Source organism: Gymnogyps californianus, chromosome 4 (assembly GCF_018139145.2).
Source record: "Gymnogyps californianus isolate 813 chromosome 4, ASM1813914v2, whole genome shotgun sequence".
Taxonomy (NCBI): domain Eukaryota; kingdom Metazoa; phylum Chordata; class Aves; order Accipitriformes; family Cathartidae; genus Gymnogyps; species Gymnogyps californianus.
The window spans coordinates 41,593,886-41,605,267 of NC_059474.1; the positions used below are offsets into that span (position 1 = coordinate 41,593,886).

Here is an 11,382-nt window from a genome sequence, read left to right on the forward strand (position 1 = left end):
ACCGAAAGGGCCAGATTCACTGCTGGCGGTTCCCTTGAAAGCATTAACGCAAACCATAGGCGTTCCATCTTCGACTAAGTTTTGCTCCCAGGCCTTCCACTGCTGCGGCTTTCACTTTACAGGGAGAACAAAACAGGGAAAGAGGCGACACTTTCCCTTCCCAGCGTCGGTGCTTTTAGGCCGGCGTGAGAGGGAAAGCCCACCCCCCGCAACCAGCCACGGGCTCTTCTTTTAAACCCCGCCAGCCCAAGGGGAGGAAGCAGACGTTCCCCCCAGGCCTCTCTCTGCCCGAGGGCTGCTGCAAGCCTGGCCCAGCACCTCGGCGGCACCCCGCGCTGTAACCCCGCGCAGTCCAGGCCCCGCGGGGGGGGGGGGGGCCGCCCCGGCCGTTACCCCGCGGCCCGTCGGCTCGGGGCGAGGGCAGGGACGCTGCGCCAGCCCGGCCCCGCAGCCCCCCCAGGAACGGGCCTCGCTCGGGCGGCGCAACCCAAGTTAGAGCCCAGTTTTACAGCTGGCGGCTGCCGCCCGCCAGGCTCGGGGAGCCGCAGTCCCGCCGTCCCCGACCCCGAGGGACGAACGGTCGCGCTCACCGCCGCGGCCCGCCCCTGGCTGGTCCCCCGGGCAGGAGGAAGGTATGGCCGAGGGGGCCCCACGCTCTCCGGCGGCCAGGCCGCGGGCAGGTGCCCGCTGCCGTGCCCCGCGAGGCCGCCGGCAGAGGCCCGTCCCGAGCCCCCGCCCGTCCCCTTCCGCGGCTCCTCTTGTTTTGCCCGCCCCACCATCCTCCTCGCTCCCTTTGTATTTTTAAACCACGCTACAGCATCCCGCTCCGCCCAATCAAAACGTGCACAGTCCCCGGCGGCCAATGGCGGGGGGCCCCGCGGTTTTTTAAACCGTCCCTCTCCCCCAATCGCCGCCCAGCGCTTTTAGTTCCGCCCCCTCCACTATCCTCACCCCAACCGGTTCCAACGAGTATGAGCGCTAACGACCCCCTCGCGCTCGACCTAGCCGAGGAGCTGCTCGGCCACTGACGTCGGAACAGCAGCCGGCGAATCCCCGGCGGCCCCGGCCCTAGGGGGCGGGCCCGCAGGCAGTTTGAACCGGCGCGGCAGCCAATCCGCTGCGGCGGGGGGCGGGCTCCCGGGCGCCGCGGGTCAAGTTGCTGTGGCGGGTAGGGCTGTGGAAAACAAGAGGCTGTAAGTGCGCCGCCGGGAAACCATTTAGCAGCAGCAGCGGAGGGAGCAGAGCCCTGCGCCGCCGCCGCCCGCCCCACCCAGCCAGGCAAGGCCCCGCGCACCCCCCGCCGGCGGAGGCCGTAGGGCAGCGGGAGGGCGCCGAGGGGGAGGGAGAGCGGGAGGGAGGGGGGCGCCGCCGCCGGTCCTGGGCGCCGAGGGAGCGCGGGGTTCCCGAGGCGGGCGGACGGCTGGGCGGCGCGCCCAGGGCTGAGGGCGGGCGGGGAGGGGGGGGAAGGATTCCCGCCGGGCGGGTGGGGCCGGCCGCGCGGGGAGGGCGGCGGGCGGCTCCGCCAGGGAGGGCTGGGGGCGCGGGCTCCGGCGCCGTGCGGGCCGGCGGCCGCGGGGAGCGGGTGGAGGCGCCTGGCGGCGGCGGCGGGAGGTGCTGCGGGGCGGGCGGGCGAGAGAGAGGGGCTGCGGCGGGGGAGGGGCCGGCGGCCGCAAGGGGGGGCGTGTTCGGGCGGGAAGGCGCCGGCGGGCGAGAGGCGGGAGCGGCCTGAGGCGCGGCCCCGCCCTCACGCCGCCTCTCCCCTCCCACCCGCCCCCCCTCCCGCAGGGACCCGCCGCCGACCTCGCCATGGGCAAAGGCGACCCCAACAAGCCGCGGGGCAAGATGTCCTCGTACGCCTACTTCGTGCAGACCTGCCGCGAGGAGCACAAGAAGAAGCACCCGGACTCGTCCGTCAACTTCGCCGAGTTCTCGCGGAAGTGCTCGGAGCGGTGGAAGGTGAGCGGGGCCGGGCCGAGCCGTGCTGAGCCCTGCCGGGCCGGCCCCCGCCCCTGCGTGCTGCTGGGAAAAGATCCCTGGTAGCAGCTGCTGCTTAGACGTTAGTGGGTCACCAGGCGCTTTTATCTGACCCAGACTCTTCTCCTTTCCCCTCCGTGTGTCCGCAGACAATGTCTAGCAAGGAAAAAGGGAAGTTTGAAGAAATGGCTAAAGGAGACAAAGCTCGTTATGACAGGGAGATGAAAAACTATGTTCCTCCCAAAGGCGAGAAGAAGGGAAAGAAAAAGGACCCCAACGCTCCTAAAAGACCACCGTGAGTGTTTCTATGACCAAAAAAAAGGTAAAAAACCTATTAGTTCTAATAGTCTGACACTTAATTTTAATCACTGTCTCTCATTTTAGATCTGCGTTCTTCCTTTTCTGTTCTGAACACCGTCCAAAAATAAAAAATGATCATCCTGGCTTGTCTATTGGAGATACAGCAAAGAAATTAGGTGAAATGTGGTCTGAACAGTCGGCCAAAGATAAACAGCCATATGAACAGAAGGCTGCAAAACTAAAGGAGAAATATGAAAAGGTACAGTGAAAGTGATGAAATAATGGTTAAAGTTGTAGAGGTCACGGTAAATGTGTGACGCTTGTTTTGTACCGAAACCATATATGGTTCATAATTCAGAATGTTTATGTCAGCCTTTGTCAGGCTTCAGAATGCATGGACAGGTGTGGCGTGGGAGGCATCTGGAACCCTTACAGTGAACCTGGATGTGGTTTTTACGTGTTTAGAGATTTTACCAATAAGATGCTTTACTTCCAGAAAACAGGTCACCTGCTTCGTAGTATACACGTAGTCGTACTCCGAAGCACTGCGGTCATAAAATTCTTAAAACTGTCTGGATTGTGCGTTCTCTTGCCAAAAGGTGTAAGCATAAAAGTGCTAAGGTTGAAACCCTGCTTTTCTGCACACACTGTATATGATCTGCACAGTACAGTATTACTAAATCCCTGAAGCAGTACAAATTTGTCTTCAGAGTTACATTGCCAGCAACTGAACAGCATCTTTCTTGCAGGATATTGCAGCGTATCGTGCCAAGAGCAAGAGTGATGCAGGAAAAAAGGGCCCAGGTAGGCCTGCAGGATCTAAGAAGAAAGCAGAACCAGAAGAGGAGGAGGAGGAGGAGGAAGATGACGAAGAGGAGGAAGAAGATGAGGATGAGGAATAAATGAATGTCCTGCTGTAAAGATTTATGCTCAAAATCCAATATTTTGCTAAGAATGTGAACTCAAGTGCAGCTCATTGTTAGCTTCAGTATAAAAATCTGTACAGAATTGTGTATAGGTAATGTGGTTCTTTGTAGGGAGACCTCTATTTTTAATGTAAGTAGTAGCCGAGGGCTGCTACAGTTGGGTTTAAAAAAAAAAGAAAAAGTTGTGGAATGTTTCTGCATATTTAATGGTTTTGTTGAAATTCAGTGACTGATAGCCAGGTGTTTCTTTATAGCTAAGTAAAACAAAGGAGGTAGCTTAATAGCTGATCGTATATTTTGTAGTATATTGCATTGTATTACTTTTTTAACAATTTTGTAATAAAATGTTGTACATGATTGTTGTTTGTATTCTTGATGTTTCCGAGAGGCTGGGTACTCCCGGAATGCTGAAGCCCTGTGCAGGATAGTGCTTTGCGTTGTTCTTGGGCTATTGCTGTTACCACAAAACTGGCAAGTCTCTTGAAGTGTTGACTCCTGGAGTTCATACAAGAGTTTAAACTTTTTTAACCACAATTCTCTGTTCCACATACACTACCATTAGTTGCAATTGATGTTTTCCTTATGCTAGCATTTGCTTGTATCATGCTTGTATCACCTTGCGAGAGGGAAAAAAAAAAAAATCCATAATTTTGAGTACTGAAGTTGCTGATAATTATTTCTGGATTGTTTTCTCTCCCCAAAGTATTGAAGCACAGGTCTTGAAGTTTTGTCTTGGTGTATTAGCTGATAATGAGTGAATCTTAGGAACTTTCTCTCCCAGAGCTCAGGGTCACCGGCCTTTTCTGCTGCCCATATCAGGACAGGAAAGTTGGCTATAGGACAGATGTGGTTAGAGGTATGTCTTCCCAGATGTTCCCTACTCCTTCCCTCTCCCCCTGGCCCCAGTATTAGTGGCTTCTCATAAAATACACAGCTTGCAGAACAGCATGAGAAACGTTGGAATGTTATCTCCGCACATGCCAATAGATTCCTGCAGAAAAGAGAGGCTGCATTTGTAAAAAACACATGCTCCTGATACGTTCCTGTTTGTGGTGGTAACAGTATTGCCAGTTACACTATTTCTTGGTCTTCAGTTTTTTTACTCAACCTTTAGTATATATAAAAGTCTAAATCTAGATATCTAACAATATTTGCAAGTGGGAAATGGGAGATCCCACAGCTAAACTAATAGCTTCAGTTTAATTTGTTGAGCTAAATACTAGGCAATAGCTTTTACTAGCCTTTGAAAGCCCAGCACTGAAACATATCTAATGTCTAAAATATTAAGTACTATAAAGGGCAGGCTTTCAGCTTTTTTTTTGTTTTTAAACTGTGTCCCTATTGTCCATCAACTTCTGAAATAAATTTATGTACAGTCATTGTACATGTGTAAGATAAAAAGTGATTTCAGCACTATAACCATGGTAAATGTCAGTGTGGTAGGTTAATGATAACGTAACACTTTCTGAAACACGAGTCTTGACAAAAACACTTTGTGTATTCCTGAAAGTATGGAAACAAGGTAACTATAAAGGCGATTCAAACATTTTTATACTAAAGTAGGTACTAATCTTTGAAGGTCTTAGAAACTGAGAGTTGTTTTTTCCTCCCCACACCCTGCCTCTGAGATACTTAAAGTAGTATCAGAAGAATTAGCTGCTGTTTGACATGTTGGACCTGCCAGAGATACTCAGCACAGGCAGGATCAATGGCTCCATTTTGCAAGCTCAGATTTTGGGAAGCCGCAGGCGTGAACTGGAAGTGAGAGGCAGTTGTCCTCTGTGCAGTACATCCAGTGTTCAAGAACATTTTCTCCTGTAGAGAGTTTGCAATTGTAGAGCACTTTTATCCTTAACTCAAAAATTCTTCCAGCTAGAGGCAATTCCCTGTCATAGCGTGTAGCCGAGACTATGCCGGTCTCACTCATTTTCAGCATATTCTGTTCAGATTTCCTTGTAGAAATGCACCATCACCTCCCCTCAATTCTCAGACTCCCTCCCTGAACAGAAAAGTGATGCTTCAAGAAGTCTTTCTGATTAGATTTAAATAATCTTTTGCACTGGAGCAGTAGCGTAAGAGTAAATTGACTAATTTGATTATTTGAAATGTTTTTTACTTCTGCTCAAGTGCTTTTAAACTGAAACAAAATATAACCCTTCAGGTGTTCTAGAAAGCTGCACGGGTTACAGAATTTTAAATATTGTGTCAGAATAAGAGCATATCTTGAGGTAATTCAGAATAAAGGAGCTCTTCTAATAATTTCCTCAGTGAGGCCAAATGGCTTTTGGGTTCTATTTCATTTAGCGTTAATGGGCTAATTTAGCTTCAGCACAACTTTGGCACAAATCAGTGCAGAACTGCCTACTGTTGCCACTCTGTTGTCCCACATCCTAACGATGCTCTATGAAAAGCCACCTGTGGGTTACTTTTGTTTATGATCTCATTTACAAATATATCCTGACTGCTGGAGAGCCCTTTATTGCAAGAATAGTCTATTGCGCCACTCTACTCGCCTGACCCACATCGTTACACAGACCATTTTGTGTGCACGCCATGTCAGCATGAGCTGCAGCGAGCCACGGCAAAGCTCTGCATCAGGCTGATCTATCAACGGAGAATGATGTCATGACTAAAGATATTAGTAATTTTTTTAAATAACATTTTGTGCTTTCAATAAGAAGGATGTTGAATATAGATTAAAGGCAAATGGAAAAGAGCATGTGGAAATTACTACTTTCAAATTAAGCTTTAAAAAGTATGGTATGTCAGGTCAGGGAGTTCAGGTAATGCCCATCTGTGAGCACTGAAAGAACTAGTGCTGGAAAGGACTAGTAAGTGATCAAAGTATAACGGGAACGTTCAGAAAAAGATAAGGCCACAGAAGAAAAGCTAAATTAGTTTTTCACATCCATGTTCAATATGGACAATCTTATGAAATGAGTCACTGGAAACTTTTCACTGGAGGTGAACTGGGAGGTCTGTCTCCAATCAAAACTAAAAGGGACGCCCAAAATTGTTGCAGGCATCAGGCAGACTGCTCACATTGCACTAGAGGCCCAGCATAATGGCATACCACCCAGTAAAGCAGACCAAAAGACCACCAAAAATAAGACTGAGGTGGATAAAGAGCACGTATGAGAGAATAACAAATGTGGGAAAGCAGTCTTTAAAAAGTTGAAGTAATTTCTAAACCAGTAAACCAGAAGAAACCTGCACTCTGACAGGCCAGACACAGCAATTTGTGGCAGGGAGAAAGAGCATCAGAGCAACTTGAGAAAACAGACGGATTAATAACAACTTTCAAACACATCAGAACCAGGAGGCCTGCCAAGCTGTCCTAGGGACAATAGATGCTCAAGATACAGTAGCAATACTGAGAGAAGGTTTCAGGAAAAGAAAACTTTTTTTTTTTCCTTTAACCTTGTAGAGGAGCTTCAGGAAGCTTTCATGACAGAACTTTTTAATGGGGGAAGCATGGTGGAGCATCTGTCTCAAATCCAAGTGTAAAAGGTTTTGAAACAAAATGACAGGACAGATGGTATTCATCCAAGAGTTCTAAGGAAACTCAAGGATGAAATGGCTGAACTATGAACTGTACTTTATATTTTTTCACTTAAAACTGCCTTAGTGCTAGAGGAATGGAACGTCACAAATATGACGCTAATTTGTAGAATGCATTTTGTGGAGATACAGGGAACTTCAGACCAGTAATGCCCACATGGCAAGTTGGTAGGAGCCATAGTACAGCCGAGAGTTGCTGGACAAATGGCTAAACAGGACTCGTGATTTCACAAGAGGAAATTCTGTTCCACAGACCTGTAAATATTTGTCGAAGAAATCAGTGAACATGAAGGTAAAGGAGATCAGGTGGTTCTGGTCTACTTGAGTTTGGTCTGGTCTACTTCTCATAAAAGAAGTCATCATTGAAGGCCTTGCATGAATAAATAGCTGGTTAACAATACAGGAACAAAATAGGAATTAGTCATCAGTTTCACCAGTGGAGGAAAATCACCTACGAAAACCCATAGGTTATTTTTGGAGATGGGGTTAATGACTAGTGATTGTTTAATATACACATAAGTGACTTGGAAAAAAGTGGTGAACGGTGCTGCAAGAAAGATGAGAGCTAACAGCGAACAACTGCAAAGCCAGCCTGCAGCCTGAAGTGACAGGATAATAAAACCAGCAGGTGAAATATGGCATTAATACAAAGTGTATTACATGTTAGTACGTGCTCCCCCAACACATGTGAAGGGGACAAAGCAGGCCTAACGTTTATGTCATGGGTAATGTGGGCGGACAATAAACTACATTACATTAGTCTCGAGGAGATGCTGGAGCTGTAACATAATTCTGTGAAGATGTAATAGATATTTGCTAGAAATGCAAATAGCATGTTAGGCATTATTAGGTAAAGAGTTAAGAACAAAACACATATTTAGTACTTCCTTACCATCTTCCTAAAGGAATATCAAGTTTCCTTTTTCTTAGATCAACTTCGAACAAAGCCTATTTACAAAGTTGGTCTTATTTTTCCCAAGCAAAACCTATGGACTGAAGAACTGTCTGTATGCCTCCTTTGGTTTTAGTTTTGGTGTGTTTTCAAAAGGAAAACCTTGATTAGAACAGCTACAGACCTGGGAGCTGACTGCAGTATATACAGGCTTGAGAACTCAAATAACACAAAAGAAATTGCAAACAGGTGTGGAGAGAAAATCAGAAAAAATGGAATAGGAGTTTTATCTTTGATTAGCTAATGATCTATTGAGCTGTTTTGTAAATAGTGCATCACAGGCATCTTGTATAAAACATTGGTACATAATCTAGTATGTATTGCTCAGTGACGGATTATTTGCTGTGATGGTGACTGTTACTGATCCTGCTTCACTTGCCTTACCATCCTTGGCATAGATTTATTTTTGTTTGTTTTCTCATTTTGGCTTGTATTTCTTTCCACATCTTGAAATATGTGTTTTGCCAGCAACCTCTGCATTTCCAAAATTGCTGGGCCTCTCGTATGAGCTGCATCGCAGCCCCGTCTGCTTTTCCGTGATCCCATTTGAATCCAGTGTCAAGAATCCCGTAACGGAGCCCCAATGTCAAGCTTGCTGCTGCATTCTCCAATGCACGTAGCCCTTGAGGGATGCATTAACTCTGCTAACTGTGGGATGTGCATGAGATTCAGACCTACCTGGTAAAAAAGTTCACTGCCTACGCAAATTTCTCTTCATCGGTGCAATTAAGTAATTGTCACAGGCATGTTGCTCCAACTATCGTGTTATCCTGAGATCAACTATCCCCCCTAGCCTCAGTGGCGGAGAGGCTCTTGATGTTCCAGGACTGAATATGGAGTCAACCACCAGAAAAATCTTTATAGCCAGTAAATCCGGTGCTCCACCTGTAAGTTGTACAGCTATTCTCAGTTTCCTGGCTGAGAAAATCTAATGGTAAAGTTTGTACCCATAAATCAGTTCTCCAGCAGAGCTGAAGGGATGATGTTTGTGTGGACAGGACCACATCCTTCTAAAAGGCCCTTTGAAAAACGTGCTGTGAATGATCATCTTGTCAGTGCTGCCACCTTGAAGCCAGCTCCTGGCTGGCTGGACCCAGCACTGACCTAGCACTAACTACTCCTTCGGGAATTAAGACCTTTAACAAGCCTTCATAATTCTCCTGTATCTCACTGATTTGTCTCAGCAGAGGAATGAACTGCAGAGCCAGTGTGCCTCTTCAGAAACCTTGAAACTTTTTGCATAATCAGATGTGATGGATGAGCAAAGTCTGCCTAGATTCAAACAGCGGTTGGACAAATTCTGGACTATTAAATAGAAAATATCATCTCTAGCTCAGAAAGTTATTGCCGTTATATTGCCATTAAGAGGGACAATGTTAGACGAGTATCCTTGCCCCATCCTTTCACTCTGCCCTGCGCTCCTTGACCACATTGATCCTACTGACCACTGAGGGAGACAGGCTACTGTGCTAGCTGGACTTTTGGTCTGATCTTACATGTACTTTTTAAGTTCTTATGTTAAGCTCTGTTCTTATCCTAAGTTAAAATATTTTTCAACTAGGGTCTTGATATTTCTGGAGTGCAGACTCCATTCCTCTCATAATCATCACATGGAAGACAATGGGATACCGTAACAGGCAAAAAAAAAAAAAAAAAAAGCAGAAGACGTGGTTCCTACCTCCAACTGGGAATGGCCCAGTTCAACATTACTTTATCCCCAATAGCTTTAATATCAGTAGCAACCAGAACCCACTCTGCTATAGGGTTACGGAATTGTCTGCCTCAGCAACACTCCACACCATCTTACCTTCACTCCCAGATGGCAGGACAGGCAGCTTTCCCTTCCAGCGCCATTGATGAGAGATTCCTCGGCATCTTCAGGACAGGTAGGACTTCAAGGCATTCCTCAGTGCAACTGAAAGAGCAGTATGACGAGAAGCACTTCCAGAGCTTGGCATGCTTTTTCTCCTGGTCAGCTCTTCCCAAATCTCCCTTCTTATGAACCCACAAGAATCCTCCAGAAGTCTTCTACTTTCATCCAGTTGTACTTTCATTCATTGTTTCTGCTGCCTCAGAAATAAAAACATGAAAATTGCAATTGTAGCTGCCTGTTGGGCAACTGTGATGGCCTCGAAGACTCTGGCAAGAGGGTGTAGCCACCCTGCAGGCTCAGGCTAGCAAGGCACCCATTGCCAGGTAGGCCTCGGTGTCCCCTGAGCGCACCACAGAACGACACGGTGCTTCCCTGGTGGGATGAGATCCCTGGCTGTGTGGAAGCACAGGTTGCAGAGGGTGCCTTTTCACCCAACAGCCCTCAGAAATGCGGGTACCAGGCTTCACAGCGATGGCCCAGCTGTTATCCGTAAGCGCTAATGCTGTATCTTGTGACAGGCCTAACTCAGAGAACACCCACCCACACACAGAAGATCCAGAGGACGTTATACTCCGAGATCCACCACTGTTTAATGTCAGGGCTTGTTCAAAGATACTGGCCTACACTATTTTCCTGGGGAAATCCTTCCACAAATTTCAAGGGAAAAGGCTGTATTTTGATTCCTGTTTCCACTCTAGTGCCTTCAAGTGATTCAGAGAGCCTATTCCAAGCAGGACTTCTTTATCTTCATTTGAAGACTCTGCTTTAACAACTGTCTGGGCATGCTGCCTTCTTGACTGACATACACTGCCACCAGCAGCCCTTTCCAGGAAACTAAAAAACCATCTCTCCATTCATCTTCCCTTCCCCATTCAGGACCCCTGGGATGCACAGCCAGAGGGCTGCTGTGGCCATCATGTGCATCTCAGGCATTAGAGTTTGTTTTGGTTTTAATACGAGTTAGTGCTATGCTGCTTCTCTCACCTTTCTGCTCCTTTTTTGTGCAGGAGACATTACTCTTGCACAAGAAACATCGCCAAGTTGTCTGAACTGGCAGCCCACTGGAGGCAGTTCTGCTTTCTCATCGAACGATCGCATTCACGAGACCTGCGGGACCCACCTAGCCCTCAGCCCTGCTTTACCTGCACTCCACTTCGGATGGGGCACGGTTCTTGTCCCTAAAGCAATTGTGTCTCTTTTCAGTGAAGTATATTAGTGAGAAAAAGAAGGGATCCAACACGCAAACATACCTTTTCATCTTGGTGTTTGAACAGCTCTAACTCCTCCTCACAGGCTTTGATCCTTGTCACCTTCATGAACCTGTTAACTGAAGGAATGTGCATATTTCATCAGTCAGTTAAGATCCATCAGACCATAAGCTATGCCACTACCTTGCTGAAGAGTCTCCATCCACACTGTTGTTCGGAACAGCCACAGAGCAGTGCAACATGGTAAAAATCCTAAGGCTTGTGCAGACAGCTTATTTTTTTTATTTTATCAGGACCCACGTTACATGGTAATGGAGAATACTTAATTTCTCAGTGTAAAGAACGGACTATGTTTTTAAGATTTAAAAAGCAAAGGTTACTAACCATTAACTGGGTTACTGAGATTTATAATACATGCAAACACCTCTTCTCACTTCTGCTGTGCTCCATACTAGTTAACGCAGCTGAGGGTGCGATGAGTGAGGCAGCATGCACCAACGCACACGCTTCTGGCAGCAGCGCGTGAGGGATGATTACCAGAGGCTCCCCACAGTGAAAGGAGGGCCAAAGTGGCTTCAGTCTTCAGGG

At 47.5% G+C, this 11,382-nt stretch overlaps 1 protein-coding gene across 1 annotated transcript; it reads left to right on the forward strand.

The window, feature by feature from the left end:
- The first annotated feature begins 1,209 nt into the window (after nt 1-1,209).
- HMGB2 (high mobility group box 2) lies at nt 1,210-3,557 on the forward strand. Its single transcript, XM_050895827.1, has 5 exons — nt 1,210-1,278; nt 1,786-1,956; nt 2,124-2,269; nt 2,359-2,533; nt 3,024-3,557. Exons 2-5 carry the CDS (start codon nt 1,807-1,809, stop codon nt 3,174-3,176), a joined length of 624 nt encoding a protein of 207 aa, XP_050751784.1. The 5' UTR covers nt 1,210-1,278; nt 1,786-1,806; the 3' UTR covers nt 3,177-3,557.
- Nucleotides 3,558-11,382: the final 7,825 nt, after the last annotated feature.